General features: G+C 47.2%; 1 protein-coding gene across 1 annotated transcript in view; it reads left to right on the forward strand.

Moving 5' to 3' along the window:
- The first annotated feature begins 4517 nt into the window (after positions 1-4517).
- PSTPIP1 (proline-serine-threonine phosphatase interacting protein 1) overlaps positions 4518-23992 on the forward strand; it is a 43375-nt gene continuing 23900 nt past the window's right edge. The window contains exons 1-3 of the mRNA XM_088527891.1: positions 4518-4570; positions 17210-17310; positions 20965-21039. Coding sequence (XP_088384017.1) covers positions 4538-4570; positions 17210-17310; positions 20965-21039 — 209 coding nt within the window. The 5' untranslated portion in view covers positions 4518-4537. The remainder of the gene's footprint in view (positions 4571-17209; positions 17311-20964; positions 21040-23992) is intronic.

Genomic DNA, 23992 nt, shown 5'->3' on the forward strand with positions numbered 1-23992 from the left:
CCACTTGGCAAATCACATATGTTCACTTTTTGTCTGCTAGAATGAGCTGAATATTCCAAACACAGTTCACAACACACAGTGCAATTCACGTGTCAGAGTCCATCACAAATCATATTTGCTTCTTGTTTTCAACAACTCATGTTAGATATTACTGCATTTTAGCCTTCTGTAAGATGGAGCTGCAGCTGTCATCACTTTGCAGCTTTTGCTATAATTTTATTGGCGTGGAAAACTCGAGTGCTTCTGAGGGAAACAATAGAATTATACTTGTTAATGTAGCTGGAATATAGATTTGAAGCAGTGCTAAACTCAGTCATTTAATAAGGTCATATCCTATTGAAGCTTTCTATAATTCCTAGGGTGAATTCATGTAGACTTCTTTTGGCTTCTGATAATATTCTTAAAATTAGGCTGCTTCTCCTTTAGGCTCAAAAGCCTCCTAGTGCTTTCTTTCATAAATCACAGCCTTTTAAATATTTGTGGCTTTTGATAGTTCCATCTCGTGTTCAGGGTGCCCAAACTGGCAATCTAGCCTCTCTATTCAGCCCTGTCTGTCCCCATTTTCTAGAAGCTGCACGAGAACGGTGAGAGGCGGCAGGGCTGAGAGGCCGGCCCCGAGCGAGGGGTTGGTGGCACCCAGCGCTTCTGGCCTGGGCTGAGAGGAGACACAGTGAAGTAGAATGGCACCCGCGGCTCTTTCTTACGGCTCTTTGGCTGGAGCAAGCGCGGCTTGCTTTGATGAGTCAGAGGAAATGCTCTTTCTTAACGGTCTGCTGCGGCAGGGCTCGTACGTAAGCGTAACTGCCAGCTCTGAATCTCCGGTGAGCAGAGGCCACGGAAGTTTCCCCAGAGCGACTTGCCTGGCCCTGCCCTTGCGTTGCCACCTCACCCTATCCCGTAGAGAAAAATCAGCGTTTTGCCTGAAGGCTGATAGCAGTATCTGCTACTCAAATTGTAACTTCTCTTTTTCTCTCCCATCACAAGCTTTACCAAGCAAACAAAAACATGTTCCAGAGCTGTTTTAGATGCTAAGCTCAGATTCGGCTAATTCCGCATTTCAATCCAGTATTTGCTTTGGAAGGACTGAAGGTCCCCAGCCCAGTACAACTCCTCTCACTTTGTGAGCAGCACACACAGAACAGCCCCAGTTCAAACACTGAAGCAGGTTAAGGCACTTTGTCTGCACACAACAACCACTCCGATTTCATAGGTGCAGACTGAGCCTTCCTGCTGGCAAGGAAACCTGCTTCTCCAGAGACATCAACATCCTCAAAATCAGTTATCCCGATTCAGACTCCAGCCCTTTGGGAATACGCATTAGGATGATTCCTTTAACAGCCTCTAAGTAAGAGAGACCTTCAGAGGAACAAAACACCAGCAACAGTCAATGAACAGAAGAAAACTCTCCTGTTTGCTCCAAAATCCTTCCATTCATTAAATCAAGGATCCAGCAAAATTGGATTTCTAAACAAACATGGCATGTAAAATGTCAGGCGAACAGTGCAAAGGGAGATTAATATGACAGCAGCTAGATGTAGTACCAATATTATAGAGCTTAGACTTGAAAATTTTCCAGAGCATAAAGCAGCTTGTACATTTTAAATCTACAAAAAAGCATCCTGCCAAACATACAATTCATTTCAGGGGAAATGGATGGGTGACAGTACAAGCAAAATTACCCTGGCAGTATAAATAAGCGAGGCTTCTCAGAGGTGCATGATGAAACGACATGAGGCAACAGTGACACATTTCAGCAAGGGAAAATCTGATTAGATGAGAGAAGTTTGAACATACCAGTGATGAAGCAGCAAGGGAGGGCCCGGAGGGACTGAGAAGGTGCTTCCATCTGGGAGATGCTCTGAGCTCAGGAGGGTCCTGGGCACCGGGATTTACCTCTGAGGTTATCTGGGCTTGGAGCTGGAGGCCTCCGGAGGTCCCTTCCAAGCTACGCTTATCTTCTGGGGATGGGTCAGGTGCTGGATAGTCTTGGGCAGCCACAGGACCATTACAGGATACAGTGCAAGCTCCTTGTCCTGAATGACACAGGCAGCACAAATAACCATGTACAAAGTGACCCCATTTAACCCTTGGGCAAGGTGTCTTTATTTTTTCCCCTGTATTTTGAGTTATTTGGCCTATGGAGCAGTTCCAGCTTCAAGCAAACCTTGAAGCAAACCTGCATAAACCCCAACTTGCATCCCCAAAAGCAAGGGCAGCAGCGATAGAGCAGAAGGGCGTTAATGAAGGAACCGAGCACAGGGTGTGAGAGCGCTTTGCAGAAAGGGAACTGCTCCAGCCCTGGGCCCGCAGTGCAGCCCTCCCCACGGGTACTCACACACGTGCTGTGGTTGGGCTGCGCGGTGAGAGGGTTTCCAGCCAGACGGTGTCGTTTGTCTGGCTGTTGGTGTATCATTGTCCCAGCCAAAACACCCATGCTAACACCCATTCTAACAGCCTCGTTCTTTTTGTTTCATTTGCCTTTTTTTAAGAGACTCCTTGTTCTCTGAAGCTTCTTGTTTCTCCATTACTACTTCCCCTCCCTCTTTAGCAAAAAAAAAAAAAAAAAAAAAAAGACATGAAGACATGACTGTGATTCACATCATCCCGGGCTCTTACTGACCCAGGAAGGATCCAGCTCCCGAAGGGAGACGCTCACGTAGAGAGCGGAGACACCAGGTTACGGCGGGGACAGATTGGCCCCCAGGCCAGCCCAGACAACTGGCTTTTCGGGCCACACTGAAAATAGTGCAAAATGCACAGATCATTCTGGATTGATCAAAACATACTGTTGCATTCACCTAATGCATTTTTCTTCTAAACAAACTCCAGCAGCAACAGCAAACTCTAAGTTTCAAAACAACGCTGTAGGTTGGAAATACAATGGTGAGACCCTTGGGCTTAGGCCTCACCATTAGGACGGACTAAGATAAAACATTCTTAAAACACTTCCACAGATCGAATATCAAAACTGTTTCCTGTGGCCTCAAAATGCATTTTTTTCCCCCCAAGATTTTCACTCCTGGCAGCCTCACTCACTTCTTCCCACACCCTCTGCAAGCAAGTCCCAGCTTTCCCCTTCCTCCCGCCCTGTGCTGCAGTGCTTTTCCCCCCAGCGCTCCAGCAGCCAAAGCACTTTCCCCTCCCTGGCCCAGCCAATGCCGCCTCCTTCCCCCCAGGGCTGCACTCCCAAACTGGTGCCCACCGGGGTGTCCTGCACTGCTGCCTGCAAGAAATCCCTAGTTAAAGAGGCTTCTCCTAACTCCAGCTGTGGGGAGACGCCTCTGGACAGATCATGGTGCCCATGTGGAGCTCAGAAAACTTGAGGGACCTCCTGGCCCCCAGGAAACCTGCTCCGGTGGCAGGACCTCATGGATAGCAATGCAGAAGCAAGGAACCAGCATCCAGGGAAATTCTCAGTGAGTCCCAAGCTGGGATGTGAATAAACCCTACAAAGACACAGTCCTTCATAGGCAGCCGAGGTGAGAGCTTTCTCCTTCCTTTCTCCCCTTTCATTTTTCTGGCCCTATCGAACTCCATGCAAAAATACAGATTCCATAACAAATTATAAGAGGGTGAAGAGAGACAACTTCTCTTGTAGAATAGGGATTTTGAGGAGGGTTTCATGGAAGCATTAGACATATTTTGCTATTAACAGTTACTTGGAAACCTACTCCAATAAACCCATTGCCTATTTAGCTTGTGGTTGGAAATTTTGGTCTAGGCTTCTTGAGCACTTCATCCAGGTCCTAAGAAACCCTTCACTTTCCCACCACGATATCTTCCAAGAGCTTGGATTTTTACTTTTAAGATTCAGATACCCTGCTTATTCATAGAAATATTTGTGTGAGGAAATGAAAATCAGAGTATTTCTATATGCACCTATAGGCATGAGTGCATGTACATGCTGACTCCACTACACTTAAGACACCTGTAGGAGTCTTGAAAAGCATTTTCAGTTGCAAAATGCAGCTTTGCAGCTACACTTCCTGTGCTCTTGTGTGGGCACATACACATACACACACATCCAGAACGCCTCTCTACCCACCTCAGAAGGTGCTGGAGAAACGTGGCACAGAATTTTGTTCATCTTTGCAACACCACAACGTTACCTCAGCATTTGCCTCTGGTTTCCTCCCGGCCTTATCTGCTTGCACTGCACTGCGCTGGCTTCATTTGCATCCTCGTCGCGCGCGGTGGCCGGTCACACCGAGCCGCCGGCGTCTCTCCCGCGCACGCGGCCCGGCTGACGCCCTCCGGCCTCCCCGGCTTCCTCATTTCAACCCCGCCCGTTCACGGAGGAGCCGCGGGTTCGAGGCGAGGGTGCGGAGCGCGGCGCGCGCGGGCGGCCGCCGCACGCAGCTGCCCCATGCGATTTCTCGACGCCTTGGCGGGGGAGGCGGCGGCAGGGTGGATGCGCGTTTCGCTTTCCGCTCCGGACGGCCTCTAGCAGCGGCTCCGGGACGCAGCACTGCCGCTGTGCTCGTGTCCGCGCGAGCTGGGCGCCGCGGGGTCCCCTCCACAGGGCACGTCCGTCAGAATGACACAGCTGCAGTTCAAAGATGCGTTTTGGGTAAGTGACCATTTCCTCTGTTAAATGGGTCTATACTGGAAATTATGTTACAACACATCTTAGCTTTAAATAGAGTTTAAATGAACTTCGATACTTTTCTATATTCTAAACTTACTGTAGCAAAAAGGCAAATTTCTCTCCATGCAAAAACATGCTGCCCGGGTTGTGCAGGTTTTTGGTGTGAAGCAGAATGCTGCTTTGTCAAGAACTATGTCCAGTTCATGCTAACAACCACTGTGGGAAAGGACACGGGTTAGTCTGTCTCTCAGCCCTCAGAGCACTTGCTTGCAGTGGGTACCTGCTTTTTAGACTCTTTTAGACTTTGGTAGCACCGGCAAAGTGGCCTGTGGCATCCAAAACGTTCTGCCTGTTTTCACATGCAGACAGGCATGCAGGAGGTGATTGGGGTCCCGGAGCCCTGCGGCACCATACACGGGAAAAACCAGCAGGGAGGCTGGAGAATGGAGTCAGAACATTTTCAGCTGGCTTCAGAAGAGGGAAAATAAAGCAAGGTGGTATGTTTGGTTCTGGCTATTCGACTGGCAGTTGAAGGATCTCTGGGCATCAGGTTTTCGCGCTCTTTCTCTGCAGTCAACAAGGGTGGAAAAACCCTTGTTTATCCTGCAAGTGTCACCTGAGACTTTCTTGCAATTTCCTCTGGAACTGATATTTTAGGCAGGGGGGTACCCAAAACCTAATACAGCAAGTTGGGAACACAAGGTGTTATTCCATGATTGCCTCCCACCTTGGCAATTCCTTTTCCAGCCTGAGGATTTGGCGTATAAAAGACAGGCAGGCAGCCAAATTCCTCCTACCATTTGCCCACCAAGCACGGTGGAGTGGACCCTCCACAGTGTACGCCCTTTTTGAGCTGTTCTTGAGTCCTCTCTACCTCCAGGATAAACTCTCTGGCCTGGACGGATGGACAGGCCCAAGAACGCATTTTGGCAAACCACCTTCCTTCAGGCACTTCCAGGAAACTTGGAAGCTTTCAGGAATCGCCCCCGCTGCAGTACTGGGCTTGAACAGTTAAAAATAAAGCAATGAGGAAATACAAAAATAATTTTCATTTTAAAAAGGCATTCACGGGTTCACTGATTTCCATTTTCACCACACCTACGAGAGATTCTCCACACCTGCTCCTCTGCAAGGTTACTAACCACGTTGTCAAAAACACAGCGTAGGGCATAAAGCCTAACCCAGCGCTACGACGGGAACTTCAGCTTTTGCATTTCTGCACTTCCTTCCCAATTGTGCAATCTTATTTTAGAACTGACACATTTTGTATATTTACTGTGTTTAGTCACGTTAGCAAGAGTATAATCCCTGCTAGGCTTGATGCGCACACCTTCTGCACAGGAGATCTTTGCTTCTAGTACTGTTTGACTGGAAACTTTATATTGCCAAGCTTGACTAGGTGGGCTTAATGTAGCCTGTGCAACATGGTAGCCTTAGCTATGCAATAAAAAGCATTTTTTAAATGAAAACTCACAGGATGTTGCACAACGTGGCCAAAGAGTACAGCTTTCCCCCCGAAGTGCAACATCAGCAGTTATTTTTGCATTCATAAGATTCTGTTGTACCCATCAGTAAGATGTATCTGCTTGAGTAATTATTGCCTTTATTCAATTTGAATCATGAATGGAGACCATCTTCATGATTTTTTTTTTAAAAAGGTATATTTGCATCACAGTGGGTCACTCAGATCCCTGATCTCTACGACCTGCCTACGGACAACATTTCCCTTTACTTTATCAGGACTGATCTCTACGACCTGCCTAAGGACTATCTCCCTTTACTTTATCAGGGCCTAGGCTAAAACTGCTACATGTTCAGTAATGGTTTAAGGAATGGTTGATGGTTGCTCAAAGCCTCCACTAAAATGTGTTTCTTCAGCAGTAGTTCCCTGATTTTTTTTTTTTTTTGGCAAAATTTTTGGGAGATTAAAATACAAATCAGTTCTGATAGCCAGCGCAGGGCAATAAATACTCTGCTGTGCTGCAGTATGAATGTACCAGATGTGACCTCTCATCTCTAGCCTCGTACTAAACAGGTAGGAACATTCCCATATTAATGAGGAGCATGTCCGTGATACCAGCTGAGTCCCTTGTTAACAGGTTCTGTTACTAGGCAGAGATGTGAGCAACGTTCAATTTAGTGCTACAAAAAGCAGTAACCAAGCTATTTCCTTCCCTTCTGTCACTAATATTGATGGTCTCCTTGGCCTCGTTCCACATTCTGGTAGTGGCCAATTGCTTCTCCACTGATATTTTTTTGTCGCCTTTTCCTTCTATTTCCTTTTCCAAAGAGGCTGCTCAACACCCCAGTTGCAACCCCAACTCTGTGAAATAAGACTACTATGGGCCAGGAGGTAGATACGACATTTACCGGCATCCTTTGTTGCTTTGCCTTAGCCACTGGGAAGAAGGAATGAGGAAAACTTTTGGAGAATGCATTAGGTTTTTGGGCAGGATCTAAACTGCTCTGAGTTCAGTGGGAGCAAATCTATTCATCCTCTGGATGAAACATAAGTGGCCAAATCAATGCTGAAAATTACAGGCTCCTAATGCACTTAAGATGAAAGAAAAGGATGCTGCACAGTGTGAAGTGCTTTTTCTTCCTCAGCTGTGGAACAAGCGTGGGACTTGTGGATTTTGATAGCTCAAATTTAAAAGCACTAGTGAGCTGGAAGTACAGGCCAGCAAATAGGATATACGCCTGAACCCAAGACTTAGTTCCTTGTCCTGCTGTGGATATTTCTTTTCCCCTGGGTCACGCTGCATCCCTTACCACTAAAACAGCAGGATCCTGCTTCCTCACGCGCTCTAAGCAAAACCAGACTAGAGATTATAGTCAGATACTATAGTAATGGGAGCCGTATTAGTCCCCGAGATAAGCAGCCTGCTCTAAACAAAGGTGCTTTCTTTACCTCTCTTGTTTGGACTTTAGAATACAGCCTACAGCAGATTTAACACAAAACTTACTGCATAGGTGAATCTTTCAACTACTACTGTAGCTTTTTCACACAACGGTATTTTGCACATGCCTCAAAAGATGCAAGTAGTTTCATGAAAATTTTCACTTCTAACGTGACTGCAACCTGTGATACAACAGCAGAGAAATTATCATAAAAGATTCATAACGACTTATGGGAACACTATTTTTATGACTTCCTATGCACTACATCAAAGAAATACAACAATATGTATTTTTTAACTCAAAAAAGGAAGTCATTGTCACACGAGGAGCCACCCTGCTTTCATGCAGAGGCTGCGTTAAGCGGAGCCCTGTATGTGGCTGTGTTTTGGGCGGTGGCCGTGCTGAACCGGGCCTGGCGGGGACCCGCTCCTGCTCGGGCCCTGGGGAGGCAGGGCTGACGCCTGGAAGGGAGGACATGGCTCCTGACTGCTTCTGTGCTGGCCTTGAAGCTTTGTTTAAGCTGCTGGGTGTGCATGGAAGTGGAGGAGAAAGCGTGGGGCTGGCCATCCAGCTGGAGCCTGCTTGCTGTGATGTTGCCTTCACCTCCATGGATTGAACTGCTCTGTCCATCTGTTACATGGAATTCCTTCCTACGGCCCCCCCGGAATGGGGAATGGCTGATCTAGGAGGAAGTTCTGCCCCCTGGGACAGTGAAGAGCACCCTGCAAAGGGGGCTGCAGCTTCGGAGCAGTCCCTGAACCAGCACCAAACGGCGACAAGGAGACCCGGCTCGCTGTGGTGGCTATGGAAGCACGGGCGCCTGCAGGAACCGCTTCGAGCAGAGCACAACAGGGCTGCTAAATGAAACCCAAGGGAAGGGACGCTCCCACAGCAGGTACTGACAGCAAGAGGAGCAGGCAGCGGCCCTGGCAGCCTTCTGAAGGCCGAGCAACAACTCGCTCTGGAGCATCTCCAAGGGGGAGACCCCACAGCCTCTCCAGGAAACCTGGTTCAGCATTTGGCCATCCTTACAGCAACCGTATTTCTTCTTACATTTGAACGGAATGCCTTGGATTTCAGCCTGTGCTCAAACACTCGCAGCTCTCTCAGCCTCCCACCATAGGAGAGATTCTACGGGGGAACCTCCGCTTCTCCTTGGGAATCTCACTTGAAGCTATTCCTGCCGGGAACGGGTGATTCACGGGCCTCCCTCTTGCCCCTGCCACCGCGGAGCCCTCCTTCGTCACCGTCCGCAGGCGCTAACCAGGGGCACCAACCTCTCCTTGCGGTGCATGTGTCGCGGAAGGCGCCGAGTTTCAATCCAGCTCAAATTGCTGCATATTGGTATGGAAAGCAAAAGAGCCTGCTTTGTAAACAGATTTTCTGTTTTGTACTTCAGCTCCTTTGAGCTCAAAACCACCTTGTTCTGACTTGACTTGCATGCCGTAGCACAGCAAGGTATTTTCTGGCTGGCAGATGGCACATAAAATACTTGTTTCATCCCCTGTTTTATCTAGTTTTTGTAATAAAATATTTCTCAGCAGCTGCAGTTCAGTAATACATGAAACTCAGGGTGCCATACAGACCCATTTCAGGATTTCCAGCCTGGGATGAGGCGAGGGCAAGGGTGCAAGGCTCTGTGCTGGAACTGGGGTTGCTCAGGGTGTCAAGAAAAATAAAACAAGCATCCAGATCCCAATATCTTTTCAGTTCCCCAAAGAATTTCTCCTTTACTATAAAAAGGAGTTCAGTACTTCTTCAATGCAGAGGAGGAACGTCACTGAACAAGATTGAGGAATTGAAAAGTTCCATAGCTCTTGGTAAAGCGCTCCTGGTGCGGCTTAATTTTTGCTTCAAATGAAAGAGCAGTGGTCACCAATAAGCTATAAACCTTGAGAATTAAATAAAAACTGAGCAGTAAAGGGTTCTGGCTGGTTTAGAGACATCAGCTCTTGCTTTTCCATTGAAATACAAGAATAAATAAGCTTTGTTTTCCTTTTAAATAACCGCTTTTCAAACCAAGATGCTGCCCAAGCCTAAATAACTTCTAAAAAGGAAGAAAAATGAAAAATGAAGGAAGAGTAGAAAAAACTCCGACGTAGCTGGCAGCTGGTGTCGGGGCCAGCTCGGCCAGGGATGGCCCAGCCGGAGCTGCCTCATGCCCAGCACCGTGTGTCTTCAGAGCGGCGCGAATGGCTGGTCCTGCCTTTTTGGAGGGGTCAAGAAGGGAAGCATGGACATTTTAAACATAAAAAAAAACAAGTTGCAGGGCAGGAAATCTGTTTCTCACCCTGCGCCCTCAGTGACAGCAGCTCATTTCAGGCAAGAGCCGCTAACGAGAAAGCAAAACACACCAAGGGCAGAGCATGCAGGGGCTTTTTGGCAAATGAAACACGAATTTCCTTCTTGCTGGTTAAACCAATAGGCAATTGCAAGTGCCTGACCATAGGCTGAGGCAACAATTTAGGGGCTTAAATGGTAGGGCAGGAGACGTGGTGAGGCTGCTGCAACCTCTTCGTGGGCATCCGCTTACCTTGGCCCTTGTCTGCATCCTAGGAGCTCACAGCCAAGGGGGGAACATCCAGCTAAATGCCTCGCTGACTGAGAAATCCCTACCAAGGCAGAATTAATTCATTTCATTTTTTTTTGTGTGAGACAAGAGAAATGTATGGAGACAGTGCTTGCAATCAGAGAAAGACCTCCCAGAAGCAAACGTAGCTCTGATAACAGTTGTCCCAACTGGACAAACTGCTAGAATTTTCTTAGCCTAAAGCCTAAAGTTGATTTTCTTCTGTCAGATTGCACAAGCCCCCCACGCCGAGTGTGCGATAAGCCATCCTAACGAATACATTGCATCTTGTTGAGTAACAGGATATGTTGAAAGTAATTGTTGGGGTGGTAAAGGTCTCATGTAAAGTGGAAATGGCAACGTCCAGTGATCCGAATAACCCTCCCTAGGAAATGAGTTCAGGACCAATGAGAAACTTGTGCAAACTTCCTACTCCCATCCACAGAGAAATAAAAACAAAACTAACTTGCCGTCCTTTCAAAACGAACAAAAATGAATCTGTGGCTTTTCTTCTTAGGAAACTTTGCACATTCTCACTCTTATTTGAAGTATTAAGAGAGTGGGCTAAAATGAACAGCTCGAGCTCCCAATGCAATGAAGTTTGCCTCCCAAGTCTGCTCCCCGTTTCCCAGTCACAAAATCACCTGCAAAAGTCAAGGAAGCTCTTGTGCAACTGCCTTATTGTGGCTCTGCAAATAATGCAGTGATTAACATCTGAAAAAGCCCGACTAGCTCCTAGGGCTGCAGGGATGCCTCATGCATAAGGCATTGGCAGCCTGGGGTGCGAGTGAGGAGGGGGAAGACTAAGGAAGCGGAGGAGTGAAAACCTCCTGTCAGCAGAAGTCCAAAGCAACCGTATTTCCATCTCTGAGCAAACCTGGAGTGCTGCAGAGGATGAGACACCCCTGGGAGACGACTAGTTTGCTCTATGCTGCCAAGTTTGCATTGCTGCCACAAAGCTGCCCTCCCAGCTCCTGGAGACTTGAGGCTTGATGAGAATCTGCTTTCATTTTAAGTTCTCCAGCCCAGTTTGTTATATATATGGAGACACACAGAACTCCAACAACTCAGCAACTGGAAAAGTGCAAATCCAGTGCTTCTTCCATCTAAATTATTAAGGCCTCAGTGAATATTTGTATATCTGTGCTATGTCGAGCAACACTGTTTGCTCCCCACGAGAGGAACTGCATCACAGACTGAGATAGCAAAGTTGTGAGCATAACTGCTACCTAACTCATGTTAAAATGCCCAAGTGAACTTCTAAAATGAAGTCAACTTCTTTTCTGAAAGAAAAACTCTACAAGTCTCAAAATCGTCACCTACCTCCTCAGCAAACACCTAGGTTTCTGAGGTGTGACAACTGAGCTGCCAAGAAAGAAAAGTACTTGCAAGTGCCCAGCTCCAGCCCACCTACTGCTTCCTGCTCCTTTCTGCTTACGTGAAAAATGGAGCAATAACTTTCCTAAACACATGACATGCCCTCCTGGAAATAAAAGCCTAAAAATGCTAAGGGAATTTTAAAATATCCCATTAAAAATGACAAAACAAATGAACAAACAAACAAAAAAACCTAAGTGACTCACAGTGAGAGACCATGACATGGTAGAAAGCATCCACTTTGAGATCACACTGGCTGTTACCTGCAGCACATACCTGGGCCCTGACAGAGCTCTTAGAGAGGAGAGAAGCAGAAAGGGAAGTGAATGTCTAGAACCACCCTCTGGGTGCAGTGCCGATGCACAGTAATAAGGTGTAGTGTAAAACTTGCTGATATAATGCAGTGAAAGCAACTCCCTTTCAACCTAGGCAGTCTGTGCTACGTGATACACCCGCCACAGCCTGGATTTCCCTCAGACCAAAGACAAGACACTGGCAGAACGATGCTTGCTCAGAACTCATTATCACCCATTCCCTCTAAGTTTCTACCTCACAGCCAGTAATAATTTCCTTCATAAGCCTGTAAAAAATGAAAAATCAGATCAGAGCGGCAGACACCAAAAAGGGGCTGCGTCTTCAGCTGGACACATGAAGGTGCTGGCAAGGTCTTGTGAGGGGAGCCAGAAGTGTGAACTGGTATGTGAGGTATCTCTGGCCAAGCCAGGACATTGGGGCAGCCCTCAAGATGCTCTGACAACCAGAGCAGCCCTGATCCCTGCAGCGTAGCCAGAGATGCCCAGTTGTTTCACAGCCCTTTGCGAGTACCAGCGGCCAGATGAGCAAGTCTTCCACTTTAGCTCCTTCTTTGTGCATCAGCCTGGATATTTTTGTGTCAATTCAACTTATTCCAGCAGCCATGTACCAAAACCATGTTTTAATTACCAATAAGTATTTTCATCTTTCCTAGTCTGCATTACTGCAATACCACCCTTCAATTTCAAATTTCAAAATAGAGACATCTGCTCTTCAAAAAAATCACATCGCAGTCACCTGCTAAGCAGCAGCAGCATAAGGTACAGAGAACCGACGCACTGCAAGGCTCGTGCTCAGTTAGTTAAAAACCGCAAGAATTAACACCAGGTTCCTCAGCTTTAGACCACTAGAATGTAAGAAAACCTGCGCTACCTTCCTGCTGTCTTCGTACTGAGCTTTCTAACCTTGTGCAGGAAACTGACACCATCAAGCTTCCCACTTGCAGCCTTCTTCACGTGATCAAAGTCCTCCGAGCCTCCAACAACCCCACGTATCCCAACACACTTCAGAGCCTCTCGGAATAATCCTTCCCACAAGTAATGCCGGGAAGTTTTACCTGTGTGATTGCCGGCGCAGCCGGAAAAACAGAGTTGCAAAGCACTGTTCTGCCTCGGCACTAGTGCACGGGAGCAGCGTCTCTAAGCTGCAAGGAAAAAAAGGAACGGAAAGGAGAAAGTAGATCTGGATGTGCTATCAACCCCTCCGCTTGCAGGGCCTCCTTGCACATCGTGAGGCAAGGCTGTTCTGGTTAAACTACAGTCTAAATTGGAGCTTTTCAGTCTTGTGCTCCCTTTTACCTTCCTCATCCCCCGAGGGAACAGGGCTGCTCATTGCATTGGAGGGAAGCAACTTTTGCAGACAGACAGGGGAGGAAATAAGTGTGGCCTATCCATGAGTGTGATTCTCCCTAGGAGAAAAAACCTGGTGGGCTCCAGTGCACAGACCAAAAAAAAAACAAAACAGAACAGTTCCAATCTGCCTGTAACACTGAAATCCTTTTGTCGTGCACTTTTGTTATTTGTGATTACAGGTCTGTTGGACAACACAGACTAACTAATCCGTTTTATTAAAATGACAATGAGCAAATCCTCTTTCATATTCATGCCTTTTTTGACTAAGTGGAATCACTTTCTTGGCAGTGAGACAAATTACTGATGGTGATTCACATCACTCTCTTCCAGGCCATTATTAAGATTTTCTACAAACAACTTTTTACAGATTTAATTAATCTATTTATTATCTAATTAAAGCATTTTTTCGTATTTTCTAAAAAAAAAAAGTAACTGAATTAATTCATCATTTAACAGAAGGAAGTATATAATGATCCCACAGAAGCCATATCTCCATAATTTTCAATTAAGAAACAAAATTATAGTTGAAGTGTATTTGTTCCTTTGCTTGTGCCATTCTGAGACTGGTTAATGGAAGCTGGATCTCTAATGCAGTGATGCAAAGGGATCTCCTAGGTATTTTGTTGACAAGAAAGACAATTGTTCTTATACTACATATTAAAGAATTAGCCAATACGGAGCCCATGGCAAGAAAAAAGTGCAGGTATGTCCATAGATCACAGAACACCTAGGTGCCATTGGCATGTTTTGATGATGGAAGACAGCAGATACAAACTTCTCATCTATCAAAAAACTATTTCCTAGAGAGAAGACATTAATGCCCCTGTACAAAGCATCAGCTAGACTTTAGCAGGAGTAGTGTATGGCCCATCGTCAAAAGAGATTTCACTCTCAAACAGGTAATAGAGGAACGTACAGGAATCATGTAGGAATCAAAGGAACAGAGAATCTGTGTCATAGACAAGGGCGAAAGAGATTCATTTGCTGAGGTTCAACAATAGGTTGAGGGAAGGTGCATTTATAATACATATTACAGTAGAAAAGATTTTGAAGTGATAGGGCAGTGTCTGTACAAGAAAAGGAAAACCTGAGTGGATGATGGCTACGCTGTGGTTGGAAATTAAGAGGAAGCATTGCAGGGTGAGAGACCACAGCAGCGTAAACTTGCGTAGCTCACAGGGCACCTGCCTGTTTCCTTTCGCCGCTCCGTGCTCGAGCTCCAGCTCCCTGCACCAGCTCCCCGCGGCCTTGGCTTAAAAGGATTTCAGCTCTTGTGGCTTCTTTGGCAAGGACAATAAAGCAAGTTTGGGGATAGAGCCCTAAAAATGAAGAAAGGGATTAAATAGATGCTTGCTATTTGATTTGACATGGAAGGTCCTTCGTTTTGCAGGGACTTGCTCAGCTGGGACCAGCTACTGGGCCCAAAATCAACTGTCTGCTCCAGCAGGCAGGAACTAATGCATCAATCTGAGCAGATTCTGGCCCATTCATCTGTGGCTGTGCTAGCTCTCTTTTTAACATGTTCAAATCATATTTTTGTTAGCAGGCGACAAACAGGAAGCAGATCTGTTGAGTAAGGCAGGGGCTGCTTTGTTTTTTGCGTGCATATGCACACCCGAGCACACAGAACGAATGCTGAAAGCCCCGCTTTCACATCCTGCCTGTGATCTAGGAATGTGCAAGGGCTATTATGGATTTTGCATTTACAGAAATAACTGTCTACATGCAGCAAGAGGATTGCAGGAGTCTGCCAGGAACACGCGGCTCGGCCCACGTCAGCCTAGCTTTGAAAGGACCCTTTGATTTGGGCTGTGACAGGATCTGGTTAGACATGCTGCAAAAAGTCACCCTCTTCCTGCTCACCAAGGGAGGGGGAACATGATGTGCTTTTAAAAATGGCTTTGCTTCTTCCCCTTCCACTTTAATAAATTAGAACAAAGAGTCCAAAGGGCTGAATTGGGCCCGGGGGGTAGTTTGGCCCCTGGAAGGGCTGCTGAGCAGCTGACCCACTGCTGTGCTTCTGCACGTGGGTTTTTGGTTGGCGATAATGAGCGGGTGTTATGTTCTCTGCTCAGGGAATTTAATAAATGATTCCCACATGCAAGGAATTTGCCATCATTTCATTACAGCAAGTGCTCCGCTTTAAAAGCACAGAGGGAGGGGGAAGATACTGATTTTTAGCACATATTACAGAAAGAGATATGTTGAACAGAGATGTTGAACAGAAAGGCAGAGCAGCTTTACAGGCTGGCTCCTCGTGGCAGCCTGCCTGGCTGCTGGGGTGATTCAAACCCATATGATATTTTTGCTTTCCTTTGGGCAGCATTTCTGTGCCAAGGAAGCTGTGTACACAGCTAGGGGACAGAGCTAATGGCAGCTGGTAAATACAATCTGCATTTGGGGGCTGCCCGTGGAGCATCTGAGCGGAGCTGCTTCTGCCAGGCAGAGGGGAGGGCTAATGAGAGGCTTTTGCAGCTACGGGGCCTGCTGCTGTTGGGATGTCCTCAAAGAAAAGGACAAGAGGAAAAGGGAAATGGGGGAAGTGGCAATCCTTTGCGGGAGAATTTTCAAAATCCTTTCCTACTTTTCTCCAGGAGTGCCCCAAACTGACTTTTTCTCATTTATTTCACAGCAGGATCTCTTAGATCTGATGTATAACTTGCCCTCAGTAACATTAGGAAAATTCATTGGTTTTTGAGATCCTGTTTCTTCAGGGGTGATTATATGCATCAGATGGGCCCATGTAATCCTATGAGCTACCCGTGGCCGGGGCAGGGATAACACAGGATCCATTGTACTCCCCCTGCATCATCTTTTATCTGCACTGTTGCCTTGCCCGGCTCTGCAATCCAGACGTTTGCTGGCAGAGGCATTTGTCTGTGCCTCATGCTAACCAATATCCTACTGTCTTTCCTGTCATCCCACGGCTCATGATAAGAGTATCCATTAGGGAAGGAGGAATTGGTGCCATCAGGAAACTATAGTACTGGAACCATTACTATAACCTACCAGCTTACCGAGATTGCCTGCAGAAATTTATCTTAGCACTCAACGGAGCAGGAAAAGGGGGTGTGCGGAGCTGTATTCCCCAGGAGCACCGGCACCTCAGTGAGCAGCACTGCAGAGGCTGCACCCTGTCCCCAGGTCATGCCTAAGTCCCTGCTCCTCTCCCATCGAGACAGACTGGGAAGCAAGGCGGGAAGCATCCAAAGCTGCTTGCCGGAGGATCCTTCCCGAGTCCGCAGCCTTAGCCAGCAAATGCCAAACAGCTCCAAGATGTGCCCTGTCACATAGGGCAGTCTGTACACCAAAGATCACCTCGGCTGGCTCCATCTGTCACCTGGGGTCACGGAGCAGGACAGGCTGCACTGGAAAAACACCCGAGGCACGGGCAGCTCCGAATACGGAATGCAAGAGCAAGGGGAGCAACAGTCGCTGGCAAGTTTTCTTGGAAACAGAGACGTCCAATTTCCTACAGATCGAGTGTTCACACTCTTAACCTCTCTGCATGCTCATGTTCCACCTCTTTTAATCCTGTCATGTTGAATTTACACCAGAGACAGACCGATTCAGACAGTGAAAAACGTCTTTGCAGGTAGAGCAGTCCCCAGGTAGGACATAACAGCGTGTCTGACGGCAGGGCCACCCCCGAGCTCCGGACGCGGCGCTCAGACAGGCCAGCACGGACACGGCGGCCCAGGCGCCACCCTGGCAGTGACACCGGTGCGAGCACGAGCCTGCCCGTCTCCCCGCTCACACAGCGAGGGGCTCTGAGACGGGAAGAGCAGCCGCGACCATAAGAGCTGCCCTACAGCCCTCCGCAGCGCACGAGCCCCCGCTAACGGATCCTCGGGCTGCTCTTCTCTTATAGGCAGTAAAATTGGAGACCCATCTCGCTTTTTCGTTATTAAAAAGAAAGCAATCTGATTTAAACAAAAATCAGCCAAATGTTCACTTTGGAGAAACTTCGCCCTCTCCTGCTCCTTAACCCTGCCTCATCCGCTTGGGTTTTTCAGGAAGTTGCATTGCTCTGTGTGACTGACACTAGGTCTGGGAAACCTGCAAAATAAGCTCACAAATGAGCTCAGCTGCTTGTCCTTCCATTTGCAGTGCAAGGAGTTCACTTTTCACACTGGCTACGAGGTGCTCGTACAGCGACTGCTGGATGGACGGAAGATGTGCAAGGATGTGGAGGATCTGCTCAAGCAGAGGTAAGAAAAAGAGAGTGAAAAAAACATGAAAAGCCTCGATTTGCTGTCCTGTTTTGCACCCAGAAAGGAATAGAGGCTGATTCTTAATTTCCTAGTGAGGCTTGTTTGCATAGAGAAGCCTGAGTGATGAGTCCTACACTGGGCACAGCTGTGCAGGCATCACGTACTTTAATGAATCAATGAAATTCATTCTCTGCCCCCATACTCAAGGCTATTTGGACAATCCAAATATAGAGCAATTTCTGAAAATGAAACAAAATAAATGAGAACTTTATGCTAGTTGTATTAGATGAAGGAGACGGTAGATGGCTAACGGCAGAAGTGAGCAATGGGAGGGATCATCAGGTCACCTATTTTCTTGGAATATTATTTCTCGTAGAATATCAATACAGCTTTTCTACCTTAGATAATCCACAGCCTTTTGTCACGATTTGTGAAAGTAAACAACAAAGAAAAACTTCAAAGATTTAGGAAAAGAGGGAAGGATGAAACCATCAGACAGGCAGAGCTCCGTTAAGGCAGTGATCAGTCCATAATTACGTGCTAACACACACATCCACAACAAGAAGCATTATTGAGTTTCTGCTGGTACAGAAAACAAGTGATTTGCACATTTTTTTTCCTTCAAGCATGCCGTTACCACATGCAGTGTTTCAGTTTCCTGCAACTGCTGAAAACCCGTTATTTTTCAAATACAGACAAATGTACGTAAGGTGCTATCAAAAGCCATTGCCAGACATCCAAGGTAGTCCTCATCACTGGCCAGCCTTACCTGCTTCTGTTTCCAGAATAAAATTTCTCTTTTCAGAATAAAATATTTCTCTGAATAATTTTGTACTGTACCTCCACCCTGTATCTCTCGGGGCCCCTCAGCATCACCTAGGGACAGCCAACATTCTCCTGGGAGAGGAAATACATATGACAAATCCACCCTGGCTTCTTTGCCATTCATTTTTTATGCTTTAGTCTTAAAAAAAAAAATCTGATTTTAAATAGCTAGGTTAACAGTTTCAGCATGTAAAAGGAAGGAGATGCTTATGTAAGAGCACAGCGTATGGGCTGGATGAATACCCCAGGTAATGCACGTAGACCACAGGGTGCTTCATCCCCGGATTGCCTCCCTACACCTACTCCTTTGCCTCCCGTGCTCACAGCCCGGGCACTGGTCTCATGCAGCCTCCCCCTAGTTCCCTGGGTTTATGTCGGTTTTCTGACAACTTCTTTCAAGCACTGGGACTTTTGCAGGGGTGTGAGCTATCAAACTGAAAATTCATTAAGTCACAGGAGTGTGAAATCCCCCATCAAAATATGAAGCTATTTGAATTGCTTTTCTCAACTACCACTGGGAGCATATTTTATTGCCACATGTCTCACAGTCCTGAAGTCACGTCAGTCTGATGGTATCTGAGCCTCTCCTGTCTAAAATAGCTCCTTTGTGACTCATAACTCGCAGAGATCACAATTAAATTGCAGCTTTCAGACAGGCTCTGTGCTCTGCTTGCCTCTGATGCTATATAGGTCTAGAGTTTTTGTTGCTTTTTTTTTTCATAACATAGAGGAGTTTCTGCAAGCTGCAGGACAAGATTCTTCTTGCCTTGTGGTAGAGGCAGGAAGGGCCTTGCACAAAGCAGAAGGTCCCTGTGTAGCCATTTTGCAGATAAGCTGAAATAATGATTTTTTTCCACGAACCTCTGCATACCCCAGTGAACCTCTCTAGCACGTGTGCTCGTGCGTCTCGAGGGGGAGAAAAGAGCAGCCCGACTTGCAGAGAGAGGGTATCATTTCCAGTTTATTTCGGGAAGTGGCTTCTTCAGCCCTGTCCTTGCACCGTTCACGGGAACGCAGGGATGAGCGGGGCCCTCCGCAGCTGCCTGCGCTCTGCTTTGATGTCGGCAAGGGCTCCTGCAGCAGCTGCCTTGATTTTGGCAAGCAGCCGCCCTGCTTGCACTGACACTTAATGAGTTTTCCACCCAGGCCAGCTCCTGTTGCCTGTAAACACTGCAGCCTGGTACGGAGGAGGGCTCAAGAGCTCAGGGAATGAGGAACATGGCACCTTCCAGAACAAAATCCACATTCAAATCCCAAATTATTTTCCATTTCTGAACTGCAGCAGGGAAACCTGGAAGCTGCGTGCAAGGGCATCTGAAAGTGAGAAAGGCAGCACCAAGGTTTGAACAGATGGTGTCGGCCCCGTCAAAGCCCTCGGCCCCGGGCTAGGCCACGTGCAGAAAGCCGTGAGCCGGGGGTTTTGCAGGGGCGGCTGCTCCAGCCTGTGCCCCTTCCCCAGCACAGCCTGTACAAAGCAGGCAGAGGAGCAGTGGCACCGGGCTGCTTCGCAGGGCTCTACACCCACCAGCACCAAAGTCTCTGCTGCAGAAGTTACTAAGGCAGATGAAAACAAACCTAATCTGCTGCTCTGCATGTCTCTAGAGCATATTCCACTCTGATGAGATTTTGTTCATCTGACGCGGAAATGAGGCGATACCTTGGTGTGGCCCTGTGAAATGCCCTTCTTGTCAGGGGAATCCCAGGTCAGGGACGTAGCAACGGCTGCCGTGTGCGCAGGGCCCCGCTCCGCCGGGGCTGTTTGCAGGGCAGGACGACGGCGCTTCGCGAGCTGCACGGGCCGTGGACACAGGCCAAGAGCAGCCTCCGCTCCCCGCAATTACCGAGCGCAGCGGGGCAAGCGGGAGGACACGGATACATCAGCAGGACAGTGGGGCCGGGTATCTGCAGTGAAATTCCCTTTTGGAGCAAATAATACATTTCCCCAAGGTGCCACATCTCAGCTGTTCGTGCATTTGAAACCTCTGCGGGAAACTGGACTTACCCTAAGCAACCCCCTGCCCCAGTTCCTAGCACCAAGCTGCCTGCTGGCTATTTATTATCAGCCACTGAAGGCAGAAAGCTCAGTTCTGCCCTGGCTTTGCATTCACAAGAAAGGAAGTAATGCATTTAGTACAAATATGCTTTTCTAAGCAGAGATAAACAAATAAGAATTCTTAGAGAATTTTTAGGGAGGAAGATGACAAAAAGAAGACCACATTGCATTTCTTCACTAACCTTGGAAACAGAACTGCTCTCCCGAGGCTCTAGGTACAGTTCCCCTTTAGGTGAGACATCACGTCATGCTGTCCCCTCCATACAGTTGTCACCTCATAACTAGCACGGCTGCTTCCAATGCAGCTGCACAGAAGGACCTCACGCCTCTAATGGTTAAAAAGTTTCCTCTTATTTCCAGCTTCCATTTATTCATAACCTCCTTTCAAAGGGATCCTTCGGATCCTGCTGCTCACTCGCTTCCCAGCCTTCATTTTGGTAGCTCCAGTCAGCCACATACCTGCATATTTCTGCTGCAAAACAGTCTCTGTTTTCCTTAGCCCTTGCACAGCGGTTCCCTCGCCCCTCTTCTAGCTACTTTGGGGGGACAGAATGTTATATTGCAGAGTCCCCTCGAGGTCATGGGCATCCATTTTCCCTCAACTCTTCTGGAAATATGTCACCTACAACATATTAGAGACCCTAGTAGCACAAGAATCCAGGAGACGGAGTAAATAAATTCTATTTCTTATGTTTTATATCTCAGAAGCAACTACAGCGAGACTTTCTGTAAGCATGATTCTAGCACCACTGAGTAACTTTTTCTTTTAACAGAGCACAGGCAGAAGAAAGATATGGGAAAGAGCTGATCCAGATTGCTCGAAAAGCCGGAGGACAAACAGAAATCAAGTAAGGACTTCTTTTAGCATTAGCGCAAAGGAAAGCTTTTTGGAAGCAATATCAGACACCTGGGTTTTCCCAAGGAATGGGATCTTAAGCTGCTCAACTCACAGCAAGTTACACAGCATCCACAATATTCAGGAAAAGTGGGGAAACGTTATCGTTGATCAAAACAGGATTTTGCATCCTCTGCTTGGGGATTGCTGCCAAGGCTTTAGTGACCAGAGTTTCAATTTGAGGATTACAGTGTTTAATATTTGCTTCCAAGGGCAAACTGAGTGATGGAAAAAGGAGGAAAAGGAACAGGTGGGGAAGGTTTGGGGTAGTGGCTCAGCAACTCTGGTAAACCCTAAGAGATTGCGACAGGGCAAACTCAGAGCATAAAATGCCCCTAACGTGAGCTCTGCAGCAGGAAAACGGCTTAGCCCAGAAACGTAAACTTTAACCTCCTCTGAAGAGGCTTCAGGCAGATCAATGAAACCACTGAAATACCTTAAAATGACATCTATTTCTCTCTGTCTCCTGTACTATTATCTTAGGTCATGTATAAATTGTGTTGGAAAGGCAAGATATATGTTGGCATGGAATTTAACTTAATAAACACTGCTGATAACTGCTATTATTGATCTTGGTAGCTATAATGAGACATTTTGCCATTACTGTAATAAGTAATAATAGAGTAATAAGGTAGAAGAAGAGGAAGATTCAGGGTCATAGAAGATAGGTCTGAAAGAGACCTCAATCTAAACAAAACAGCTCTATCAATCCCCAGGGTCCACTACTCCCATCCATCCCCAACCTCATTTCTTAATTGCAGTCTCCTTGTTGGGCCAATTTATGACTCTCCCTCAGCATGAGCAGAGTTTCCTGTTCCTGGCTTATTGGAAAACTTGACCTCAACCCCTTGCATCAACAGGACACGCGAGTTGCAGTCAATCCCCCGTAGCAGGGGCTCTCGTTTGGGTGCCGCATGCAGACCGAGGGCGCGGGGCGGCATGGGGCACTCTCCCCAGCTCCTGGGAGCCTTTTTCTCTCCAGCTCGCCCACCTCCGCCTCAGCCTTGAGCTGAGCAGCAAGGGATAACGAGGAAAAGCGCTTACTGGTATCTCAATCACAGAGTTAAACAGAGCAAGGGGGGGAGAAGAAAAATGATTTCAAAATTAAAATAGCAGATTAAGGATGAATGGCTTTTTCTTGAGACAAATGCCAGATTAGCATTTCAGGATTAACAAAAGGCTCCATCTAAATTTCTGGACTGTCAGTGCGGGGCAGGCAGGGCAGATGTGCTCCGAAGCAGATGCCTTTGGCTGCTCTTCTGTGACTTAGTGGATAATTCATGGGTCTGGCTTTTCCTAGGGGATTATCAGAGCCCGATTTGGAGGCAGAGCCAAGTCCCAGCATTGCGATACGGCTCCAAGTTCCTCTGAAGTTGGAGGAAGTTTGGAGCCAGGCCCAGCTCCGCTTTGATCCTGCAATTACACAGCTTGGCACAGAGAGGACACGAGGAATAGACCAAGGCAGCAAAGTGCCGGGCTGATTTACTGGGTTTCCATGAACCCACACCTGGTCTGGAGAGCAACCAGCTGATATTTATATCCGAGTAAATCTCTCTATCTGCTGGGATACTTTGCTTCCTGCCGTTCAGCATCTCCGGGTGTTGGAGGAGTTCTGCAGCTGGACAGCGAGGGGCAGCGTCCACAGCACCCAGTGCTAGACTGGAGAAAGCTGCTCTCTGTTCAGGGCTGCAGCGCTCACAAAAATGAAATATTTGGGTTTAAAGCCTTAAATGTTTTGATGCAGTGTGAAATTTTGGTGGTTATGTGACTACACTGTTGACAGCAGCTCTGCTCCAGGATCAGGCTCTTGGAGAGAGCGGAAGGAGTGAGAAAACGAGCTACCAAGTCAGAAATGCTCCTCGAGGGACGATGCTGCAACGAATCACATGTGTGATTCCAAGCCCTTCCTCTGTATTAAGGCCCCCGACACTGTTCTGCAAGTGCTTGGGAGGCTGAACAGGGATGGTCACATCTCTGAATGTGCCTTGGAGCAGCAGGATTTATGGAACAAGGTCTAGCTAAGGAGTCATGCAGGTATTTGTATCTGACACTTGCATTTGACAATCATCAGGACAAAAAGTAGCTTCCACTGCTTTTTTTTTCCAGAACTTCCTGTGCCATGTTATAGATTGCTGGGGGAATTACTAATTCCAGGTCACTCGGTCATTTTTTTTCTAATGCAAAATTATCCCCTGGTCTTAAATCCAGTTACCTCTTTAATATATTGGGTACTAGGGCTTTCTCTCACCTCTGGGAAATTATTTCACAACCCAATAGTTCTCGGTATCAGGAAGATACCTGATATGCCTTTTAATAGCTGATAAAAAGAAAAAGAAATCCATCAGCAACATAAGCTTCCAGTGTCAGAAAATACCCAGAAGAACCTACGAGAAAGACATGCAAGGCCAGTTAATTCTGCTTAGCATATTATAAACCAATTCAGAAGCACAGGAATTGGCAAACCCCCCGGTGTCGCTCCTGTGGGTCAAGCTGAGGTTCTGTAGCGGTTGTGGGAGGTAGAGCAGGAAAGCAGCAGCAGTGAGAAGCTCCCAGAAACGGCCTCCTCCTCCTCCTGCCTGGTTGTCCTGCCAGGTTAACAGCCAGAGAGCATGGGAGAAACAAGGTGGTCAACTGAGGAGATGCAGGAAAGGCTAAGCCTATGGATCCCCGAGTGGGATCAGGCAGATGTGTGAGATGTGTCCAAGCGCTCCCCACCGCAAGCCGCATCGACCCCACGGCAACCTCCCTCAGCACTTCTGGCAAATTAAAGTGTTTGGAATTGCTTTAAGGCATTTTCACTCGCTTATCTCAAAATAAGAGTATTCCCACAGTGAAGAATGGTTTTTACAGGAGAGTCTATTTCTGTGTAGCTCCTGCTCAGGCTTCTCCTCCTTAAAATGTTCTGC

Source organism: Tinamus guttatus, unplaced genomic scaffold, assembly GCF_059628265.1.
Source record: "Tinamus guttatus ecotype Peru unplaced genomic scaffold, ASM5962826v1 Tinamus_guttatus_pri_ptg000004l, whole genome shotgun sequence".
In the NCBI taxonomy this organism is placed as follows: domain Eukaryota; kingdom Metazoa; phylum Chordata; class Aves; order Tinamiformes; family Tinamidae; genus Tinamus; species Tinamus guttatus.